The sequence below is a fragment of the Mustela erminea genome, chromosome 7, assembly GCF_009829155.1.
Source record: "Mustela erminea isolate mMusErm1 chromosome 7, mMusErm1.Pri, whole genome shotgun sequence".
In the NCBI taxonomy this organism is placed as follows: domain Eukaryota; kingdom Metazoa; phylum Chordata; class Mammalia; order Carnivora; family Mustelidae; genus Mustela; species Mustela erminea.
The window spans coordinates 135,176,430-135,200,817 of NC_045620.1; the positions used below are offsets into that span (position 1 = coordinate 135,176,430).

General features: G+C 44.2%; 1 protein-coding gene, 1 long non-coding RNA gene and 1 other non-coding gene across 3 annotated transcripts in view; 1 reads left to right on the forward strand and 2 right to left on the reverse strand.

The window, feature by feature from the left end:
• CPSF3 (cleavage and polyadenylation specific factor 3) overlaps positions 1-24,388 on the reverse strand; it is a 46,528-nt gene that overhangs the window by 6,011 nt on the left and 16,129 nt on the right. Inside the window, exons 7-15 of the mRNA XM_032353357.1 lie at positions 24,118-24,268; positions 17,407-17,582; positions 16,029-16,187; positions 15,081-15,227; positions 12,047-12,199; positions 10,198-10,306; positions 7,010-7,108; positions 5,799-5,893; positions 3,955-4,042 (exon numbers count right to left, since the gene is read on the reverse strand). Of these exons, the coding sequence (XP_032209248.1) occupies positions 3,955-4,042; positions 5,799-5,893; positions 7,010-7,108; positions 10,198-10,306; positions 12,047-12,199; positions 15,081-15,227; positions 16,029-16,187; positions 17,407-17,582; positions 24,118-24,268 (1,177 nt within the window). The remainder of the gene's footprint in view (positions 1-3,954; positions 4,043-5,798; positions 5,894-7,009; positions 7,109-10,197; positions 10,307-12,046; positions 12,200-15,080; positions 15,228-16,028; positions 16,188-17,406; positions 17,583-24,117; positions 24,269-24,388) is intronic.
• On the forward strand, positions 8,088-14,524 carry LOC116596223. Its single transcript, XR_004288072.1, has 3 exons — positions 8,088-8,153; positions 11,057-11,151; positions 13,243-14,524. It is a non-coding gene; the product is annotated as an uncharacterized LOC116596223 (long non-coding RNA).
• LOC116596681 lies at positions 23,284-23,414 on the reverse strand. Its single transcript, XR_004288263.1, has one exon. It is a non-coding gene; the product is annotated as a small nucleolar RNA SNORA18 (small nucleolar RNA).

A 24,388-nucleotide genomic window follows, 5' to 3' on the forward strand; every position in this document is an offset into this window, starting at 1 on the left:
GAAAGATGCCAGTCATAAAACCCCACGTATTACGATTCCATTTTTATGGAAGGTCCAGAAGAGAGAAAGTCATAGAGAAAGTGGGAGGGAAAAAAAGTAAGCAGATTGGTCGCTGTCTTGACTGGGGGCTTACAGCTAAAGAACACGACGTTTCTTTGTGGAGTGATGTTGAATGTTTCAGGTTGATCGCAGGGAACCTACCCTGTGGGAAAGAGCCAGGCTGTCATTTCTCCTCAATTATTCTGTTGACTACAGGTACTCTGATTGCTTTTAATTCATGATGTTTTTCCTTCTTTTTTAAAAATGCAGATCTTAGTGGCATAGGGCATATCAATTTCAGGTATACAACATAATGATCTGATATCTGTATATACAGCAAAATGATCACACGCGCAGTTAACCATCCATCACAACCCACAGTGTTGCGGCAGAAAGTTTTTTTTCCTTCTGTTGAAATAGTCTGAGTTTTAACTGAATATACAATGAACCAGATGCCAGCCAAGAAAGCTACATAATACAACTTCATGTTTTAATTGTAATCATTAATTCTATTAAGTATTAAACAAGCATTTAACTGACATGTAAAATCTCATAAAATTCACTAAAAACATAAAAGTTATGAAACTACTGGAAGGAACTTTCCAAACACAGTGCTCAGGCCTGCTTGTCTGCTTATTTACCACTGATCTTTGCGACACACTCCTGAGATCCGCACGATCGGAAGCGGACCGCGTGAAATCAGACAGTTGCTATGCGCGCCTACCCAGCGGGGGTGCAGGTCAGCACCCAGACGTGCTGAAAACAGGCGCAGGGCCAAACAGAAGGACGTAATGCAACAGAAGAACATAAAAAAACCCATTTACAAACTGCTTCAGCTTGGCTCTGTGTCCTTGACGAGAACAAGGGGATATGGAAATTGAAACTGGGGCTAAACACACACACAGGGACAAACACAACTTGTGTTTCCAGAGTCTGGACCCAAGTCTTGGCAGGATGAGAAAGGAAAGGGGAAAGGATGCTCGCAAAGCAGACTCGGCCCGGTCGCAGAGCGCGTCTCTAGAAGGGACCCAGCCGAGCTCCGAACGCGGCCCGATCACATCTGAGGCTGGAGAGCCCCGCGGTCTCTGCTGTAAGGAGCCGGCTCGGCTCCGCTCGCCCGGACAGCAGCGGCAGGCGGGACGCACACATCGCGGTCTTCCCATAGGACTTTACAAGGCGGGGAGGGCTGGACTTGGCTTGTGGGCACGGGTTGCCGACTCTGTTCTAGGAGTTCAAAGACCGAGTCTGGATGGGAGAGAGTTCGGTACACAACAAGTGTATGTGATGACCGTGCTCCACCCCCTCACATGCGGCAAAAGGAAAGGGAGTGCGTCAGCCTCGTGCTGTTTTTCATCTTCTGTAGAAGCAAGTTCTGCTTATTTAAAAACCCTGTCACGTCGTCCCACGGGTGACAGCTTTCCAGGCTCATGTAGCGTGAACACTCCTCGGGTCACTGTCTCCCCTCTTTCAAATTCATCTCGTCTGCTCTCTCTTGCCCTCTGTATCTGACCCAGCAGGAAAGACTGCGGACTCGACCTTCAACCTAGCTCCAGAACCCAAATACTCTTGGCCAGCCCCTCGCCCGCCCCGCCCACCTCCCACCCGCCCCGCCACGAGCACCCCGGGATGAAACGCCTGCCTCCTTACTCGCCCTCCCAGTCTCTCAACGAGCGCCAGCCTAATCCTTTAAAAACCTTACAACGCAACCCACTTCACTCAGACTACAAGGCCAAAGTCCTCAAAGTGGTCCATAAAACCCCCTGCTTCTGCCCCCACTCCAAGCCCTAGAAGCTGCCCCAGCGCTCACTGGAGCACCAGCTCCCTGGGGGCAGCCACCTGCTGTGTCCTCTGCTGTGCCCTAAGCACCTAGAAATACCCCTGCCCAACAGAAGGTGCTCGATAAATATTTGTCAAATGAATGTTAGCTCTGCAAGCACCTCGTTACTCCAGAAGAACAGACTCTTCTTTGCTGAATACAGCACAAAGCGGGGAAGAACTAGGGAACCCAGGGCGGCCTGCTGATTCAGCACAGTTAGCTCGGGGACCAACCCTCCACCAACCTGCGTGCACGGAATCCCTGGGAAGTGCCCAGAGGCCAACCTTAGGAAGCCATGTCTGCACCGGTACTCTGTTATTAAAAATGATCACTAAGGATAGAGTAGCCATCGTCAGCCGGCACAGAGCAGGGTGAGGGCGGCCTCCCCTCACACCCGAGTACGAAGAGGCAGCCAGGCCGCTTCACAGCAGCTCCATACTCGTGTGCTCCGCCCGGACAGACACGTCTGCTGACGTCTGTTTTCGCTTTCCAGCACAGTCGCTAAGCGACGGCTTCGTCACGGCTGCAGGCGGCATCAGGACAACACAGCGGACGGTCCCAAGCCCAACACGCCCTGTGGTCCCTGGCCCCCCTCACGGTGCGGAACGGGTTCAGGGTGGCTAAGACGTGACTCGGCCCAAAGACTCCCCAGCATCCTAACCAGCCTAGAAACACACCATTTTTGCACAGACGTCTCATTTTTCAGGAGAGTAGCCACATATCTGACAAGAATACTGACATCAGGTGTTATATACCACAAGACAAACTTCCTCTTACAAAAGGGTTATCAAAGCGCAACGAACAGAAAGGAGCCCGGGAGGTTAAAGCGATTCAGGTCCGAGCGATCGATCTGAGCGGACCGCATCTGGGTCGGAGGGAAGGCCGTGCTCTCAGGGAAGCGGGCGTCCGTCCGGAAGGGCGCACCCCGCAGAGCTCTGGGTTTGAACCTTTTCGTGTTCTCTGCCCTTCGCTCTGTCCCTCACCGCGCCACCACTCACGGGCTGGGACAGCCGCACAAGGAAAGCCCTCCCTCCCACACACGCCCCCACCTTGCGCTCTGCCTGTTCTATTTTTATCACCTAAGAAAAATATAAAATAGTAAAATATGAAAAACATGACAGCCGCCCTTGGAGCTGTTCTGTCACGTGTGTACTTTTGCGTTCAGGGGCACAGACTGTGACCCTGAGTGAGACTCGTGGAGACGCACCGCTCCCTCCGCCACGCAACACGCACACGGGGGTGTCCGTTCCCCATGAGCCAATTCAACGAACCAACTCATCAGCGGTGTCCACAGGAACGTTTTCACAGTTTTACTATTCCTCAAAATAAATTCGAACGCTTACCAGCACCTCAGATAAATAATTTAGATTTGTCTACGTATTTATTCATCTCATTATGTAGATGCAGTCACAAGACGATTGATCATGGATCCAGTGAAACGTTTTCTCCTCCTGCAATCAAACACTACCTATTTGTTTATTTTTTGTAATTTCACGACAGAAAACCATTCTCTCGGAGCACAAGACCTGGTACGAGGAGGAGGGTAAAGGCTGCAGGGCTTCCACAGACTCTTCAGGGGTTACCGTCCGTGCCACTGAAGCCTTACCCTGAATTATGCATAAAATAGCAGAGCTGTAAAGAATCACACACCTGTCTTCACTAGTGTCTTCTGTGACTGAAAATGATGACTTAGAAAAGGAAACATAAAGTGACTGCAAAACTGCCCTAAAGGGAGATTCCACTCTGTTCCATAGGTTTCACCAAACCCCCAGAGGGCCGCAGATTCTTTTACTAGACATGCTAGCTCTGTTCAGCAGTAGTTTGGAATTTCTAATTAAATTGGTTTTGAGAGGACCATGACTAAGGAATTTTATCCTCGTGTTCAGGGCAACCAGATTGTGGGCAACAGCACAACTAAAAGACCCACGACAAGAAATAAAATGTAAGTGACATGCAGTGTTATGCACATATTGTATCTTGAAGGCTACAGGAGGAGAACAAGCAGATTTCAAGTTCTAGGATTCTGTCTTCTGCTTTTTAATTCACAGACCATGGGAGACATGAAAGAATCAACTGACCAAAATGCAACCATTCCGTACCTTTCCTTATTTTCGGGTTGGACTGGACTTCCAGTATCACGGTTGTTACTGTATCTGCATACATATCATTGGAAGGGTTTGCCAGCCACTGCAAAGCAAAAGGCAGAATTAGGAAGGCGTGAATAGGGCTGACCACAAAAGCCGTGAGTGCTCACCCACGGACTGTACACGGACTGTACACACGTGACTTCTGTTTTGTGCATTTTCTCTGACTATGAAACTAACCTGAAATTAACAACACTGGGCTTTTCTGCAATCTGCTGAGCACAGCATGAGCACAGCGTTTGGGGCAAGGGCTTTGTGGGCATCCCCTCACCTGACCCTCAGAACACCTTCCTTTTTCAGAGGTCACGCATGAGCTAAGCCAGCAGTAACTCCGGTGCTGGGACTCAAGAGCAGATCCCTGAGCACTGGGCCTCATAAGCACACAGCAGTAGTTCTAAACACTTCCTCTGGATTCCCACACGAAGCTTAGGACCCTTTGCTCCTCCATACGCCCAGGGCTCCATGACCATTTTCCTCGGGTGAGACCAGGTGAATTACTTCAGGAACAAACGCCTTCCTTAATGTGTAAGGTTGCCTGGGGACTCAGTCAGCTGAGGTTCCGACTCTTGATTTCAGTTCAGGTCGTGGTCTTGGGGTCGTGAGATCGAGCCCTGCACGTGGGCTCTGCACACAGGAGGGAGTCTGCTTTAAGAATTTTTCTCTTTGTCCCTCTCCCAGCTTACACCTGTGTGCTTTCTCTCTCCTTCTAAAAGAAATGGTTAAAATCTTAAAAAAAAAAAAAAAAATGTGTAATAACAGAACAGTGAACCATCTGGATGGGGAAGTTACATCAGATTCTACCCCAAGGTGGAGAAACAGAGGAGGTATCTCCCTGGATCATTTAGTCCCAGGATTCACTCTGAAAGTCCTTCTCCAAACTTAACAGGTGCCAAGTTATCAAATTCAACCATCAAATTAATCTGGTGTCTGGGTTCCAAATTCTACCAGTAGGAATTTAAAATTCTAATAGTAGAAATCATACTCAACGGTTTCTAGCCTTTGTGTATTTGGGTCACCTTACTTTTGCTTCTTTGGATTTTTTAAATTCCACTCTCTAAAGAGTGCATGACCAGTCTATTTGTTTCAATGTAATAGAATTTGATTTTTATCTTGGAACGTGGGCTCTTTTGATATAACTGAAGATATCCTGGGCGATCTCAGAATTAGTTGAAACTTCTCACATGAGACCTATATTCACTACATATACAAAATATTAAGCCTTAATTTAATATTAGTTTCCTTTCTTTTCTTTTCAACCAGGTTCCACACCCAGTGTGCAGCCCAACGTGGGGCTTGAACTCATGACCCTGAAATCAAAACCCGAACCGAGCTCTAGAGTTGGATGCTCAACGAGCTGAGCCACCCAAGGTGCCCCGATATTAGTTTCTATGTTATTGGAACTCATAGAAAATGCCCAACTGTGTCATATTTTAAGCTGATTTGGGCAAGAAAAATATGCACACATACATTATATATTTTTCTGATTGAGAAGAAACAAATTTTCTCTACAATTATATGTGAAGTCTAGAAATTTTTTCCCCCTCCTAGTTAAGGTAAATAATCTTTTTTTTTTTTTTTAATTTTTTATTTACTTATTTGACAGAGAGAGAGAGAGAGATCACAAGTAGGCAGAGAGGCAAGCAGAGAGAGAGGGGGAAGCAGGCTCCCCACCGAGCAGAGAGCAGAGAGCCTGACTTGGGGCTCGATCCCAGGACCCTGAGATCATGACCCGAGCCGAAGGCAGAGGCTCAACCCACTGAGCCAACCAGGTGCCCCTAAGGTAAATAATCTTATCTTACTTCTAACACCACCATTCCTGGCTCCTGTATGACAGTAATATTCTTGAACACTTTCAGAGCAGGCTTTTCTTGAATTTCTAATTCTTCCACGTCACCTGAGAAAAAGATGTAACATCAAGATGTATATAATTTTCTGATAATCTTCCAGAGGCATCATTATTCCGTTTATAGACAGTTGAAATAAATTTGATATACAATAAGAAAGTTAATTTACTCATTTATGTAGCCAGATTTCAAATAACTAAGCTTTATGTGAATGTTTGTAGCAACTGAAAGATCTCAACATGTATTAAAAAAATAACAAAGCAGGATTTACCTCGGACCTTCAACATTTTATCAGTCACTAACTTTGGTGACTGTCAAACATTTGCATTTATATAAGAGATTTACCCACTAGCACCTTAAATTTAATATGAGACTAGTCAGCTACTACCAACTAGTCACTTCTGCCTTCATCACTCTACAGGAATATTCTGCTATGAGGAGACTTTTCTGGTCCTCCCAGGAACCTTTTAATTAAGGGTTAATTCACACACATTTTATTAACTTTCTGTGCTAAGACCTATAAATTCTAACAGGAGGATGTGAAGTTAAAAAAAAAAAAGATTTTCTTTCTACTGGTTTATTTTATAGTGGTATTTTGCTATCTGAATTACGAAGAGCATATTAATAGAAAATGTAACTTGTTACTCAGAGTTCCTGCTTATTAGAGGGAACCCACACCCTTTAACTTAGTCATTGCCCCTCATTATGTCCATGCACAAAAATCTCTAACTCAGAATAGTCTAGTATGAAAACAGAACAGGTTTACTGTTCTACTGGCCTTTGGCCAGCGGTCATGTGTTCTTGTAGAACCTGCTGTGTAGACTGGTACTTGATGGAACCAGGAAACTTATTTTCTGAATAAGAAATAGATGAAATTTAGCAATAGTTTACACCAGCAGATTTTAAACACACGGGGCAAAGATTACGGATGTTCTTAGAATTTTCAGTGAATCAAGGATAAAAAGTATAACATAATTTAACAAATTTATGAGTACATTTTCAAAAATTCACCTAAAGCTGATAACATGTCCAAGCAAAGTGCAAATAAAATTCGTACAAATTCTTGGACCATTACCCAAATTAAATAACATCCTTTCCCAAATATATACCTATCTTACTCAAAAGCAGAAAACAATCTGGTGCATTTTAACAAAAAATATACACACCTGTCAATTTCTGCAGCTGGTAACAGAGCAAATTAAAAGGGCCGGTATAGGGAATGGCTTGGGTCTGTTTCACAGTGCTCATGGCCAAGTCAGTATAATCTGAAGAGGAAATCAGAATAAATAAACTTTAAGTAACACTACGAGTTGCACAAAATATAATCTGCAATGTACAATTTGCATGTATAGGGACGGAGGGGAGTTAAACAAGGTAAATCCGAACATGTTTCTCAGGAAGCGTGTGAAGTGCTCCTTAATTTGTTCCCCCTGAACTCCCATGACCCCCCTGCTCCCTGACTAGTTGGCTTATGCTTCAGCAGTACGACAGCAGTCTCAATGGCCCTAGAAACAACAGGTCCCGGAGGGTCTTCCGGCCAGCGCGCCAGCTGTCCTCTGCTGTCTTCTGGGCTTGGCCACTTCCGACAATCCTTCACTGTGAGGTGCAAGTGTTGCCTGGTCTGCAAAACCTTTCCCGACTCTTCTAGGCCGGTTCTCTCCTCGTATACTTAGGCACTTCTCTGTGTCACTCATCAGCACGGTGCCCAGCTCTGGACAAGAATGCTTCTCTCATGAGGCAGCTTTCCAGGGGCTGGGGCTGTGTCGGAGGCAGGCCCCTGGCCAGGGCGGCCTCCGCCATTAAAAGATGGCGCCTGGCTAGTTGCCAGGTGAGGATTGCCTCGTGAGACTCAGCGGAACGCCCGCAGAGGAAGTAAACAGCATTGGTTGCTAGCGAAGTTGTTCGTTTAGGTGCACAGCCTGATTCGCTCCCTCCTGTACCCTGCTCGCTGATTGGTCATGTAAGCGTATGTAAGTGTGTAGACTGGCGGAAATAAAGAGAGAGAAGATGCATCCGAACCAGGGTTCTTGTCGTCCTTGCGGGGCGAGGGCGATAGGGCTGGGCTTTGTAACACATCTCCGGTCCTCCAGCACCCGGCACCCTCCAGCACCCATGGCTCGGAGTAGGCCCGCTCCCACTGCTGGAGAGGGGAACAAGGTATACCCCACCGCGGCATGTGCCAAAGCTGACGGCTGGCCCAGCTCACAGAGGACTACCTAAATGCTGCTGTTCCTTGTCCTTCCACAGGCCTGGTCCAATGGTGGAGGAGCAGGAGGTCTAAATTTCATCTGGGCCCAGAATTTCAGCAAGGTAGTTATCAAACCATTCTGAACACCTACGACCTCCGTAGGAGACGGAAGAAAAAAACAGCAGCAATTCTAGGAACAGAAAGGCGACCACTTTCTGGAAGGTGGGACGTGCAGAGAGGTGAATCCGAGGAGATATACGGGAAGACAGACCGTGGGGCCGGCGGGGAGAGCCTCCGTCAGCTGGCTGCCAGCAAGCGAGAGAGGAGCAGAGCACAAAATCGGAACTTTTGGAAGTCCGCTCCATGGAGGGATGTTGCTCTAGAGGCTAGGCAGGGAGTGGAACTCTTGCTGGGACAGTGTAGTTCTCAGGACCCTTAGGGTGACAGAAAGACCAGAGTCGTCTGAGGGTGGCAGAGCCCCCGGGTGTTGGAGCAGGGACGCTGGCTGCAGAGGTGGAGCCGAGGGGGGCTCTCAGCTCGGGGTTGCCATAAACCACCATCTGAGGCACACTCGGGCCACTACTCTTCGAGTAGGGACCCCACAAGCGGCAGATCCGGAGAGACCCACCTTCTTCCTCCGGAAGGAGCAGCATAGCATGGAACACGGCAGGAATCTGCTGGGTTTGGAGACTCCAAAGGGGGCCGAGCGCCAGAGACAGAAACGCTTGGTCACAGGCCGGGTGAGCTCGGAGCGCGGCCGGAGACCAGGGAGACGGGAGGGACTGACTGCTTTTCTCTGAGGGCGCAGTCAGGAGTAGGGCCCCGAGCTCTCAGCTCTGGGGCTCTGGGACAGACATTGGGAGGCTGCCCATTCCCGGCCTCCAAAGCTGTACAGAAAGCGAAAAGCATTCAGGGAACAAAAGCTCGGGAGAGGAAACTTGAGCCGATTGCTTAGCCTGGCCCCTGGCAAGGGCGGGGCAATTCTGCCTGGGGCAGAGGCACTGGAGAATCACAGCAACAGGCCCCTCCCCCAGAAGACCGGCGAGAACACCCAGCCAAGACCACGGGTTCACCGATCAATGAGAACCACAGAACTCCAGAGGGAGGGGAATACAGCACAGAGAATTCATGGGTTTTCCCCATGATTCTTTAGACTTCCAAAGTTGAATTTTTTCTTTATTATTTTCTTTCTCTATTTTTTTCTGAATTTTTCTTCTTATCAATTGATACTTCTTATCAATTCCTTTTAAAAAATCTTTTCTAATTTTCATTTTTACAGTCAGATTCTATCCTTTCATTGTCTTTAACCTTAGTTTTTGTATGTGTGTTTTTCTTTCTTTAAAATTTTGGGATGGGGGCGCCTGGGTGGCTCAGTGGGTTAAGCCTCTGCCTTCGGCTCAGGTCATGATCCCAGGGGCCTGGGATCGAGTCCCGCATTGGGCTCTCTGCTCAGCAGGGAGCCTGCTTCTCATCTCTCTCTCTGTCTGTCTCTCTGCCTATTTGTGATCTCTCTCTCTGTCAACTAAATAAATAAAATCTTTAAAAAAAAATAAAATAAAATAAAAAATAAAATTTTGGGATGTAGTTTCTTCTAACAGACCGAAATACACCCTAAATCTAGTGTATGGCTTTGTTCTATTCACCCGACTGATCACATTCTCTCCTTTCTTTCAATTTTTCTGTTTGTTTTTAAATTTTTCTTCTTTCTTTTTTCTTATCCTTTCATAAAGCACTCACACTTTATTAGCACTGTATGCATAAAACGGAGCACAGTTATTTAACCTAATGCCATATGTACTGCAAAAGTAATGGCCCCCAGCATTTACACAGGCACACAACATAGAGGCCCAGCAAGCGATGTGGAAGTCTAGGTCTTAAGAATCAAAATGGACATGTGGGGAGTCCACAGTTACTTCAGAAAATGAAAGTACAACGACTCCATTGTGAAAGGTGGAAAACAGGCTTGTCAAGGGTCAGCAGGAGCTGTTAACCTTGGAGGTGAACTTGTGCTCCCAGTTAAGAAAAAAGTTCACCAAGAACTGGATTATTAACTCAATTCTATTACTTGGCTGTTACTTAAGATTTGGCCATTAGGAAGAGAAGTTTTCATAGCTTTTCTTTCAATGTGAAAATCAATTTATATTTGACATTTAATAGTATACTTACTGGAGAGGTCACACGGAGAAAGTATGTGATAATTAAAGTTTCTTTTAACAAGTATTCCCGAGACCCGCTGGCCTTGTTCTGGTTTTTTGTCTGCTAAAAAGCCCATGACCTATTTAAAAAAAAAAAAGGAAGAGGAAATAGAATTTTGGAAAATGCAATTATTCAGATACTCAATCATAATAATGACCATTAGGCATGTGAAAAGTTGGACACTTAACCAACTGTGCCTCCCAGGTGCCCCTTCTAGTTAAAAAAATGCAGCTGGGTGGCTCAGTCAGTTAAGCATCTGCCTTCAGCTCAGCTTATAATTCCAGGGTATTGAGATCGAGCCCTGTATCAGGCTCCCGGCTCCGTGGGGAGCCTGCTTCTCCCTCTGCCTGCTGCTCCCCCTGCTTGTACACACACTCTGTCAAATAAATAAATAAAATCTTTAAAAACAAAAAACAAAAAACTCTGAAAGTCCTGCTCTAAAGAAATCAGCTTAATTTTGTTCAACTCCGCCTCTCCTAAATTTGTAAGACTATAAAATAGTCGCCCCTCCCCAAATCTCAACCAGCAGAGTTGGGGAAATTCAATTCTTAGATTCCTCACTAAATACATTTTTCTATAGGTACAGGGTCGCTTCCATTAAACTGGCTGCTAGAAAGTTTTGTGAACAGGAGTTAACTGAGGAGGAAACCCAATCATCTGTCCTTCTTTAGCAACAAAAGCCTCACATCTTAGCTTTTGCTGACTTTTTTTCCTCATGAACTCACTGCAAGGAAAGATATTCGTCATTTAGCCTTCTCACATCTGGCTCACTATACAAGAATTGCTGTAAAGTTGCTCATTAATACATGTCTGATATTTAAAACTTCAGATAAATTGTGAAAAAGTTTTCCTTAGACGTATCTTGAAAAACAGGAAGGACAAATACAAATACAGATACCTTACAGTGTCCCTCTAAAATCTCAGGTAAGATTTTTTTTTTCAAAGACTTTAAAAAGAGAGGGAGAGTGAGAAAGAGAGAGAGCATGAGGGGGAGGGTCAGAGGGAGAAGCAGACTCCCTGCCAAGCAGGGAGCCTGATGCAGAACTCGATCCTGGCACTCCAGGATCATGACCTGAGCCGAAGGCAGTGGCTTAACCAACTGTGAGCCACCCAGGCACCCTCAGGTAAGGTTTTTAACTATTTTATTTTTAAATCCTGAAAACACTGTATATTGCATCAGAAATGGACAAATTTTTTTAGTTTTTTTAATATGTTCCATCATTCCACATTTACGTTTAAACACATGAGCCATCTTTAGATTCTTCTGGAGAAACAGCAGTGGACAGAACACTATTAGATATAGTAAGAAAAGAGTAATAAATATTTGTTTATTCTCAGACCAGGGAAGAAAAGGAGGTAGAGATGAGGATTACGAAGCTAACAAATGCAGGGGCGCCGAGGTCACTCAGCTGGTTAAGCATCTGCCTTTGGTTCAGGTCATGATCTCAGGGTCCTGGGATCGAGTCCCACATTGTTCTCTGCTCAGCAGAGAGGCTGCTTCTCCCTCACTCTCCCGCTGCACTCTCAAAAAGTCAATAAAACCTTAAAAAATAAACAAAAACAAAAGCTAGAAAACAAAGCTATCAAATTCAACTGCACTAAGATCTAAGGTACTTGAAAACTTTCTGTGTGAAGAAATCACTTAGTAGGACCAGAAGACCTAAAAAAGCATATGGATAAAATTCTTATACTATACTAAGTAGACAGAAATCATCATTAAGGACATTATCTTGCTTTGATGAAAAGAAGACTATTATTTTTAAGAAGCATACATTTCCTTTTAGAAAGACCTGGGTAAGATTAGAAACCACCTTTTTACCTTGGCTAGTTTTTCTCCTCTGAAATTCAAGGTCACAGCTTCTGTATTCCGAGGATTATGCACCTCTATGTGAACTTCATCGTTGTCCTCATATTCTCGAATCAGGGCTGCTTTCAATCTGGCCATTTCGTTTTGTTCTCCATGGACTAAAATCTACACAGAATGAATGTAAGAGGCCATAGGGAAACATCCTGAGTGCAGCTTCACGATGGCCCCCATCTGACTTCAGTACGTGAAACAGACATATACTTGACGTTATTAAACTTAACAATTTTGAAGGGCCTCCTGTCAGTCAAACTTGTACAGTTATTTTCATTCTGTTTGGCTTTAAAAATCCTGAAGCGGAACTATTTTGAGAGTAAAGACCCTTCTACTTCAGGTGTTCCCACTAGTGAGATACACAACTTTATGGAAGCTGGACTTTTCCCCCAGACTTCTATGCTCAACTGTAAAGGACTGTGCCCGTGACGTCTGTAACCCCCACCAGCTTCAGACGCAGGATTCTTGCACGAAACCATTGCTACTCTTACTAATGCAGACTTTCCTTTAGGTCTCTTAATACAAGACATTCAAAAGAAGCTTCTTGTGGGGAAGAAAAAGACTTCTGGTATTTTCTTCCATTTATTATAGTAATACCAAATAAGATATTTCTGAACCAAATGAAACTGTCTTTGAGGGGTATTTACAGTAACTGTATTAGATACCGGCCTCTTTCCATTCACTTCTATAATCTGTATTTGACAAGACAGATCATTCTTAACCTACAGACTCCTGGTCGATGATTTCTCGCCTGGGCTCACAGAAGCCTCTCCCGCAATCACTACCGGGCAGAGGCGTTTGGCCAAGTAAGGAGCCCCGACCTTGAGGTCTGGCACTCAAACACAAATCCTGGCTCCTTAAGCACTTCTGAGCTACGTCAACTTGGGCAAGTTACTTAACATCTCAATTTTCTCATCTACAAACAGTTGTTGGTTTTAAGGGGTAAGCAAGTTGATACATGTAAACCAGAGTACAGGGTGCCGTGTTGACTCAGTCGGTAAAGCACGTGACTCATGAGCTCAGGGTTGTGAGTTCGAGCCCCGTGTCAGGTGGAGAGATTACTTAGAACATGGGTACAGTACCTGGCACATGGTACGTAAGAAACACTAGCTTTTACTTGTCGCTACCCTTAACACTACTGTTACTCTAACATGCAGATCATACTGTTGCTGACCTGGTTACTGAAGGAAAGCAAGCATCGAGTTCAATCCAGGAATTTAAACTGTCGGCAGAGAGCGAGCCTGGAGAGCAATGAAATGGGACTGAGGAAGAGGCGGTGGAGCTGACAGAAAGGGCAGTGCGGTCCCTCCTCGCCGGCGTTAACACGTGCAAGCGCATCCGTGACCCACACACATGAGGGGGCCTGGGAGGGGCCCACACGTCACGAAATCCACCAGTTCGCCAAGCTAAAGAGGAGGCGAGAAATCTTTCTCCACCCAAGACTTTGCTTACTGAGTAAGGGTCACTGGGAAAGGCCTGCAAGGACTCCCAGGCCAGAAATCACTCAAAAATTAACACACGAGCACAGGAAAGGACGCTCAATACCACGAGTCATTAGGATAGTGAGGACCAAAACCACAAGATGCTGCTTCACGCTCACTAGGAGCAGCGGTGATTACAAAAGGCAAATGCAAGTGTTGGCGAAGATGCGGAGGAATGGGAGCGCTTGTGCCCTGCCTGGGACGGGGGACGCAGAATGGCGCAGCCACCTCGGGAAGCTGAACGAGCCTCCGAGCCGGCGAGCCCACTCCTCGGTTCATATACTGAAGGAGTGAGGACAGGGCCTCACACAGAGGCTCACAGGTCAGGCTTCACCGGGGCGTGTGTACACCGCGTGCCTGCGTGTGATCTATACGGACAGCGGAATGTTGTTCACCCACACAGAGGAAGGGAGTCAGATTCGTGCGACTATCGGACCAACCTTGAACGCATTCTGTGCAGTGCCGTAGGATTTCACTGACACGCACTGTCTACGCCAGGCAAATCCAGAGAGACAGAAAGTAAACTGGAGATTTCCTGGGGCTGGGGAGGAGGAAATGGGGAATTTTTGCTGAGTAGGGAGTTTCTGTTTGGGGTGATGAAAAAGTTTGGGAATAGGGGTTGGTGACGGTTGCACAACACTGTGAATGTGATTCACACCATGGAACTGTCCAGATAAAAATGGCAACTTCCATGTCACATATATTTTACCACAATGAAAAAATTTAAGGAGAAAAAGACTAGCAAAAGGCTGTTTCCTCTAAACTACTTTTCAATAAATCTAGGAAGGGCACTTCATCCTTTCTTCCCTGCCCAAAATTCCCAAAGTGTTCTGTTGATTAAAAATACGTTTTTTTTTTTTTTTTTTTTAGCTTTCCCCCTATCCCTCCCCAATCCCACCAAAATACAATTGTTACTTTTGTATTACATGAAACTTACAAATATAAACAAATCACATCAGTAAGGAGCTATGTGATTTTGTATCTATTTGGATCTTTAATTTTTACTATTAGATGATCTTTCTCTTCTTTCCATTTTACTAAGCATTTACTCCCTGCCAGGCACCATATTACATGCTTCAGATCTATGTTCTCTCATCCCTTCTTCACAATTACCTTATGAGGTATTATTATCCCTAATTACTAACAGGGCACAGAGAGGTTAAGTAACTTGCCCAAGGTTACCCAGCAGGTAAGAGATGGAGCTGAGATTCAAAACAAGCAGTCACAAGCAAAGCCTGTGCTCTTAGGTTATGGGAGAGGCTGCAGAAAATGACAGAAAGAGCACTGGAGTTGGGATTAGGGGATCTGATGAGGGACTTTGGGTAAATGGAGACAGAGTGCACAGCTTGCCTAACTCAGAAGGGAGCTGCATAGGCCAGGTCCAAGTGCTCCCAGAAACACTCTGTGAAAAGGGCCACCTTAATGATAGGCAGTGTCTGATTTGAAAACCAGCTGTGGTTTCTTGGGTATGTTTTCTTCCTCTTTAATGTTATAAGTCAAAGTCGTAGACTAACCACATGAGGCGGTTTCAAAGCACGAATAAATTCACTGGTTTGCTGGTAATCTGTGTGAGCAGAGAAAGAAATGTAATCAACAGACATTTTCAGTGGTAACTTCTGTCCAGACATGGTAGTGATTTCTTCTGGCTCAGACATGATATGCTGTTAAAAAACAAAACAAAACAAAAATAAAAGAAACAAAGCAAATAAACTACCCAATCAGGAAAGAAAAGTACATTTTCTATTTGTTAATGCAGCCACAAACTCTTACGTTAAATTTGGGACCTTTAGCACGAAAAACATTCTAACCATTGACTTAGTAAATATCAAATACTTATTTTCTTGGTCAAGCAAATATTTAATCAGGAAAGTAAGCAGGTTAACTAAAATTCAATGTACTTAGAGTACTGGAAGTGGCAATTGTAACTTATGGCCAGAAAGGCAAACTTGGATTCCCAGCTATTGTCCTGCTCTAAAAAGTCACCTTTCAGACAGATGTGTTTCTGTTCTGGAAATCTATTTTAAATACATGGCCAACATTGTGTGACTTGAGAATACCCTAAAGTAATAAAAAATGGTCAAACTGGGGAATCACAATGTATTTTAAAAACTAAGGCAAGTTCTACAAAGAGGAGCTAAGAGGATGCGAGGCTGGGATGTTCAGAAACGGCTTCTGGAGCTCTGCACGCATTTCCCACCACGTGCACATCCCTGAGCTAGCATCGACTGTGTATCAGCAGGAAGACAGGCAATCGACCCAGACACCTCCTGTGACTTTTCAAGAGGACACACACTGGCAAACTTCTTCTTCAGTGAATGAGGGCATCCATGTTTTTGCATCTGTCTCAAATCGGTTCCTTCCCATAGTTTTTACTGAGACCAGATGAGCGCTTCTCAGGCTTTAATGTGCCACCTTGGCAATTCTGATTAGGAGTAACGCAGTGGTCTAAGACCATGGCTGACCTTGGCAAGTGTCCCTTCCACACAGTACCCTGCTATAATGACGCCGTTCCTCTTATCCGTGCACCAGCTTTCAAAGAGCTCTCTGGATAAGCCGCTCTGCATCATGCCTGGGGAGGCCATGACGACGCTGGGACCGATGTCATCGAAATGATCCATGCTCTAGGAGGGGAAAAAGGAAAGGTAGAGGCATGCTGAGTACCAGCGTTTGGAAGGCATTCCTCATTTTTAAAGAACAAAAAGCCAGGTAAAAAGATGAATCACACTACTGAAAGGGTCTCGATGAGACTTGTAAATATTTTAAGTCCAGTTTCTAAGATCCTAAACAATTTAGGCTAGGAATAAAAGGGGAACAAAGTGATAAAAGGCAGTTAGTTCACAGGAACCTTTTCAATCTCCTGCTGGTATTAATGGGCAGTAATAGGATCATTTTCATTGCTAGATATGCAGGCAGGAAAAAAGCAAGAGTCAAACGGCTTTCTATCTGCCCAAGATAGAACCCGGAAAGAATTTTCCCCGCCCACAATGGCCTTGTGTGCCTCGTGAGTGTTTTGAGCTGGCCTAGAAATCCAACCAAAAGGTTCAACGTTGTTTCTAGGGAAAACCTGGCTCTAATTCTTAAAAATTAACTAAAAAAAACACAAAAACCCAGTATTTTATGAATAGAGCCCATTTATAACTAGAAGATGACTTATAATCTCAATTATTTGGGGCATTATTTCTAAGATTAAAGCATTAGTTTTAATAAAACAGTATTTTTCTAAAACTAATTTAAAAAAAAGATTTTATTTACTCATTTGAGACAGAGAAAGAGAGAGAGAGCATGAGCAGGGGGAGAGGCAGAGCGAGAGGAAGAAGCAGACTCTTCCCTGAACTGAGAGGCCATTGTGGGGCTCGATCCCAAGACCTGGAGATCATGACTTGAGCTGAAGGCACACGCCCAACGATCTGAGCCACCCCGGAGTCCCTAAAACTTATTTTTTTAACTAAAGAAAGTAAGGTTTTATTGTTTATTGGATGCTCTACAAAAGTAAACATGGAAGTTTTCATACATGGAATGGGTAATGGGAATCGGAAAGATGATTAGTTAGAGCAAGAATAGAAAAACTTAATATATAACGTAAGATATTTTCCTCATCAGGACTTCCTGTTTCTATGGCAGAGAGACCCAACTTAATCAGTAGAGTAAATACTGAGAATGTATACAGATTTTGAGCAGGAAAGAATGCCAATTGCTAAACTATTGTCTTCCTGCAGAAAAACGGGGCCGGCTAGAGAAACAGCGAGACCTCAGCACGAAGGACTGGGCCCGGAACTGACGGCAGGCAGCTGTGAGAGCTGCTGACTCACCTATGACCCCAGGTCCCTCCCCAGCACTCACCTTGAGGTTACTAATGTGCTTGAAAACAAAGGGATTATTGATGTTGATCTGTTTGCGGATTTTGTCATTCATGGCATTTACATACGTCTGGTACACGGCCATGCACTTCTTGGCCAAAGAGGATGCGTAGTATATGGGAATGTCATGGAGTTCTGGGTGATTCTGCCAGTACTCATCTAGACAGATATTGTAAGAAACAAATTTCGTTTTGTTATGTGGGGTAAAAAGTTCAAATAATAAACGAATTTTAAGACAACCAAGAATTAAAAGCATAGAATTATGTATATATGGATTTACAAAAGTATATATATAAATACTTACGTATTTATACAACTACATATATCTATCTCCCTCTCTCACAATTTCTATAAATGACTAATTTATGTGTTAATAGCAAAGATATCAAGGTTTGGAACCCCCTGGAGTGTTAGCAATACAACTGGTAATTACGAGCTCACAATTTCTTCAACATGCCCGCTGTCTGCAGTAACTGTCACCCTGGTTAAGGGTAAGCCACATTTAAGACACTGCTGTGCACGGGGATGGAAAGTGGGGGGTGGGGCTGCTGGTCTTGGAACTTGGTTGTTTTCCTTGAGGCCATCTCCTTTCTCCGGTCCCTTCTGGACCTTTCAGCAGGAGGCCTCCTCCTTGTGGCTCTGCACCTGGTAGGCTTCTCACAGGGCCTGGCCCGTGGCCCTGCCTGTGGATACCAGGTAACAGTAAGTGGGGGGGTCCTTCCTGGGACACATTCCTAGCGGATCTTGCCTCCTGCCCACAGGAGAGGCCCTGCTCCGTGCCGGCTTCCCATTTTTCCTGGACAGTCTGGGGACATGCACACCTTCCTGTACATTCAGTCTTGCTTCGGTCAGTCAGCTTGCTATAGGCTGCTTGTAATCCAGGCTCTAACTCCTGCCCCTTGGTTTCCCTAGTGGCCCTGCAGCTCAGAGGCAGGGAGGCGAGCCGCACGGGCAACGGCTGCCATCTACTGGGAGTGCGGAGCAGGGTTCCCAGCGTGTCGGCGCCCACAGACCGCATCTTACAGAAGGAACAGAGGCTCAAAAATACAAATCCCTTGCCCGAGATGCACAACCAGGATTTGATACCCACGGGTGGTCCAAGGCTCTGGGATGCAGCCTCTGGTTGGAAAGGTTGCTTCTTCATTCAACACATGTTGGCCTCTCTTGTGCTCTAGCTCTGGGGCAAGGGGCAGAGGCTATCATAGAGCCGAGGGAGGGATTTCCAGACTCTGAAGGTTTCCTATGTGCCCAGCCCTGGCTAGGCTAACATTTTTTTTTCGAATTGAGGTACAATTGACATATGATATCCTATTAGTTTCAGATGTATTTCACAGCAATTCAGTATTTTTTATACACTACAAAATGATTCCCATGGTAAGTCTAGCTATCACCGGTCACTAAAGTTTTTACAATACCACTAACTACATTTCCGATGCTGTGGACCACATTTCCGTAACATCTTTATCATCTAACTGGAAGTTTGTACATCTTAATCCCCTTTACTTATTTCGCTCGACCCCTAAGCCCTCCCTTGTCTGGTAACTAACAGTCTGTTTCCTGTATCCAAGAGCCTCTTTCTGTTTGGTTTGTTTGTTCATTTGTTTTTTAGATTCCACATGTTAAGTGAAGTCATACGGTCTTTCTCTCTGACTTATTTTGCTGCTTAATACCCTCTAGGTCCACACGTGTTGCAAATGGCCAGATAGTTCTTCTTTATGACGGAGTAATACTGTCCATTGTCTCTATGTACCACAGATTCTTTATCATTCATTCATCAGTGAACACTTAGGTCATTTCACATCTTGGCTATTGTAAATAACGTTGCAATGAACTATGTCTTTATACTGGTGTTTTCATTTTCTCTGATAAAAACCCAGAAGCAGGGCTGCTGGATTGTATGGCCTTTCTAGTTTTTATTTTTTTGGAGCCTCCAAACTGTTTTCCAGTGGCTGCACCAATTTACATTCCCACCAATAGTGCACAATGGTTCCCTTTTCTCTATATGCTCACCAACATCTCTCTCTCTTTTTTTTTTGGTCTTTTTGGAAATAGCCATAGCCAATCTGGCAGGTGTGAGGTGGTATCTCACTGTGGTTCTGATTTGCAGTTCCCCTGATGATGAGTGATGTTGGATATCTTTTCATGGGCCTGTTGGCCATCAGGAGGTCTTCTGTGGAAAACATTTCTTCCAGTCCTCTGCCCTTTTTTTTAAAAAAAACAGGTTTTTTAAAATTTTAAGTTGTGCAGGTTCTTTATATATTTTGGTCATTAACCCTTTATCAGATGTATGATTTGTAAATATCTTCTCCCATTCAGCAGGTTGCCTTTTCATTTTGTTTACCATATTTTAGAGTTCAAGAAAATTAGCCTGGCTCTAAATTAAGCTTACAAAATCAAAACTTATTTCCTGAAAAGAATATTGTGATCACATGGAAGCTTTTAAAAACAACAGAAGTTTACGGTGAGTAACAAACCATAATTTATTACCCCAGAGGGACACTAAATTCTGGCATAGCTTTAAATAGAAATGTACTCTCAATATTTCAAGGACTTACCAAAATTAGGCTTTTTGTAGTCAGACTTTGTTAGTTACAAAATAGGACTGCCAGAGTTAAAATTGTTACAGAACACTTAAAAACAGGATAGTCAGGGCGCCTGGGTGGCTGAGTGGGTTAAGCCTCTGCCTTTGGCTCAGGTCGTGATCTCAGGGTCCTGGGATTGAGTCCCGCATATAGCTCTCTGCTCGGCAGGGAGCCTGCTCCTCCACCCTGCCCACCCCCCCACCCCACGCCACCCCGCCTGCCTCTCTGCCTACTTGGGATATCTCTCTGTCAAATACATAGATAGAATCTTTAAAAACAACAACAAAAAACAGGATAGTTACATTATTGTTTGCCTATATTTTTTAAAAAGCTGCCAGTTGCTGATAATAAAGGAAAACTGTGTGGGCAATACACCTTTAAAGGAAGACTCATTTTAGAGGAAAACTCTCATTAAATTCCAAAATATTCTAAGAGTAGAATGACCAAAAGATATCATTTATTCTCCTAGGCACACCTGCATTTAGGAAATGTATTAAGTGCCTAGTATCTAGTATCCAATTTACATTTATTATTACCTTTTTTTTATAAAGATTTTATTTATCTAATTGACAGAGACACAGCGAGAGAGGGAACACAAGTAGGGGGAGTGGGAGAGGGAGAAGCAGGCTCCCCACTGAATAGGGAGCCCCATGTGGGGCTCGAACCCAGGACGCTGGGATCATGACCCGAGCCGAAGACAGATACTTAACGACTGAGCCACCCAGACACCCTACATATTATTTCTAATTTTTAAAAACAACCTTATGAAGATTCATCTTCATCCTATAGATTAGGAAACAGGCTTAAAAAAAGGTTGAAGAGTTGGGAATGTTATTTTTTCTACTTGTCTTATTAGTGAAAACTCTGTAGAAGGACAGGGACTTTTCCCGTTACGTAACATGACAAATCTATTTCCTGCTTTGCTCTCTGGTTTATTCTGCTCATGTTTTTACAGATGTAATTAAAGTTAATAGTGTCAAAGTTTTCTATGCACTTTCATGTATTTCTCAAATACCTTGCAATGCATACTATATCCCGAGGTCATATCACTTCTCATATTTTTTTGTATTTTTATGGACAAATTTCAAATGTCAAAGAAAAGTTAAATAACTTGGCCTCAAGATCATATGGCTAGAACACAGAAGAGGTTTGAAACCACTCGTCCCAATGACCATCCTGTCCATTATGCTACATTGAAAGGGAGAATTTGGGGCGCCTGGGTGGTTCAGTGGGTTAAGCCGCTGCCTTCAGCTCGGGTCGTGATCCTAGGGTCCTGGGATCGAGCCCCGCATCGGGCTCTCTGCTCAGCGGAGAGCCTGCTTCCTCCTCTCTCTCTGCCTGCCTCTCTGCCTGCTTGTGATCTCTCTCTGTCAAATAAATAAATAAATAAATCTTAAAAAAATTTTAAAAAAAAAAAAGAAAGGGAGAATTTAGGGGAAAAGGAATAAGCAACCGAGTAGAGCAGTCCTGGTTCAGAAAAAAATCAGAACACACGCCCTGACGGTAGACTCGTCAGAGAAAAATGTTGAATGCCAAGTTAAACTTGAATTTTATATAAAAGAAAAAAAGGTTTTCAGGGTAAGAATATGTATTAAATATTTGAGACACTTGTGCTAAAATATTATTTGTTATTTATCTGAAATTCAAGTTTAGCTGGCTGTCCTATATTTTTATGTGCTGAATCTGGCAACCCAGTGTGATGGTAACAACATGGTTTCCCTTTCCCAGTTTCCTCTGTTCTTTAAATTACTTTGTTATGGAGACTTTTCATTTATTAATTTACCTTATTTTTAAAAAGATTTTATTTATTTTTTTCACAGAGAGAGATACAGCGAGAGAGGGAACACAAGCAGGGGGGAAGTGAGACAGGGAGAAGCAGGCTTGATCCCAGGACCCTGGGATCATGACCTGAGCTCAAAGCAGGTGCTTAACGACTGAGCCACCCAGGCGCCCCTATTTAGCTTATTTTAAAGATTTTACTTATTTTCAAGAGAGCAGGAGCCAGGGTAGGGGGAGAAGGAGAGAGAGAATCTCAAGCAGGTCCCCCACTGAGCACGGAGCCCCACACGCGGCTCGATCTCACCATCAGTTCAACACTTCTAAGGATGAGTTTGCCGTGCAGTGAGAAAAAAAGGCCTGGACAGACCCGGACTGGCTAGCGATGCCAGAAATGCTGCTCCCACTACGTTCTATCGCTCACAGATGATCCTCCCCATTTTTCCTTTCCAGTGTAATAGGGACAGACTTATCTTTATCATCCTACAGATGGAGGTGAGGGCAAGAGCTTGATGTCACCATTTCTAGCTCTTCAAACTAAAGCTGCCAACACAGTCTTTAAGGGGAGTGCTTTCCACAAACAGCGTCACAGAATGTTCTAGTTAGAAGGATCATGAAGTATAAATATACGCAGAAAGTGACACCCACTGTCCTCTGGTTACAAACAGTTACATATGCTCATTGAAGCATTTGGAAAATAGAGAAAAGCGGGAAAAAGAAATCATCCACTCTCTCACTGTCCAGATTTAACATCTTTCCAGTCATCTGTGTTTTGTTTTGAAAGATTTTACTTATTTATTTGACAGACAGAGATCACAAGTAGACAGAGAGGCAGGCAGAGAGAGAGGGAGGAAGCAGGTTCCCTGCTGAGCAGAGAACCAGATGCGGGGCTCGATCCCAGGACCCTGAGGTCATGACCTGAGCCAAAGGCAGAGGCTTAAGCCACTGAGCCACCCAGGCACCCCCATCTGTGTATTTTTTTTTTTTTAAAGCCAATAAATTTTTATTTAAGGAGTTTTTACATGTGATTCCTTCCACTGCCAGTCACTGCTCATCACCATAGTTCCTCCAAAATTAGAATCATAATCTTCAAAACAGCCCTTTTAAAAAGAACTTGATCAATTCACAGTTGTCACTGTCACTCCTATGTAACAGGAACATAAAGTAAGGTTCCATTTCCAGAGATGATCATGTAAACTGAAGCCAACCTCCCTCAGAGTTCTTTCAGCTGGGTTTCTTGCATCTCCATTTGAATATGGACATACTTTAAGAACTCCCCACCTGTAATCTTTGGGATCCAATATCTTTACTTCAGGGCCCTGTTTAGGGTCTGAGTGTGGATCTGCCTGGTTCTCAATTTCAAACACCCTCTAAATATGAGTGAGTTCAAATCATATTCACCCCTAAACTATCACCCTAGAACTGTACAGATTATTGGGATACACCAATAACTAAGATTTAAAAAACATAACTATTAGGTCAGAGTTTTAGCAGATAATGATAAGTGTCTTGCAGTTCTTTCCCACAGATCTGACACATAGTTCTGTGAATAAAGGAAACCACACAAATACTCTATGAGGCATTTCCAACGATGTAGGTCTATAGAAAAAGCCCCATCGGGATAGACCTCAACCCATCCGTGTATTTTTAACTAGGACTGCAGTATATACTGTTTTGAACCCTAATTTTTTGGTGCAAATGATACCTTATGTGAAAGTATACAATTACTCAACTGTGATAAGACTTTTTTCCTACAAGGTGATATTTACTGGCACGATAGTTCTTTAAAAATACTAAAATGATGGGGGCTCCCGGGTGGCTCGGATGAGCATCTGACTCTTGGTTTCGGCTCAGGTCGTGACCTCATAGGTCACGGGATTGAGCCCTGCATCGGGCTCCTCGCTCCGTGGAGTCTACTTGAGATTTTCTCCCTCTGCTCCAGCCCCCCAACCCGTCTCTCTCCCTCTCTAAAATAAATAAATAAATCTTTTTAAAAACTACTAAAATGATGAATACCCTTACTGATAAAATTTTCTTTGTATCATTTATTCCCACAGGCGGTACTGCTGGGTCAAAGGGTGACATATTTTTAGGACTCAGCTCACTGCAGAGTTCTGAGGCTGCTGGCAACTTCCAGAAAAGGGCACCACTTACATTCCCAGTAGAGGTGCCCAAGGGTCACTGTTCCTCTGGGCTTTTACAGCATTACATATTTTTAGATGCAGAAACTGAAGCCCAGAAAGGCAGAATGACCTATCCGAGGCCAGGCAATTACCTTGATAGAAAAGCAGTCCGAGATTCTGAGAATCCACCCCCCGCAAAAGGAAAAGGCATACCTAAAATCAAGAGCAGCTCCTGAGCCCTTCCAAGAGCAAAGACGGGAATGAGACCTCTGCCCCCTCTGTTCACAATGTCGTGGACAGTGTTACAGAATCTCGCTTCTCGCTCCTCACGCTTCTCATGGATATGGGTCCCATAAGTAGATTCCTAGATGACACGTCGGAAGTAAGGGACCAAGAATGACGATTCCCAAAGAATACGAAAGTCAAACATCAGTAAAATGCAGCGACAAAGTGACTCATTTCTCCATTAACATGCCATTTACTG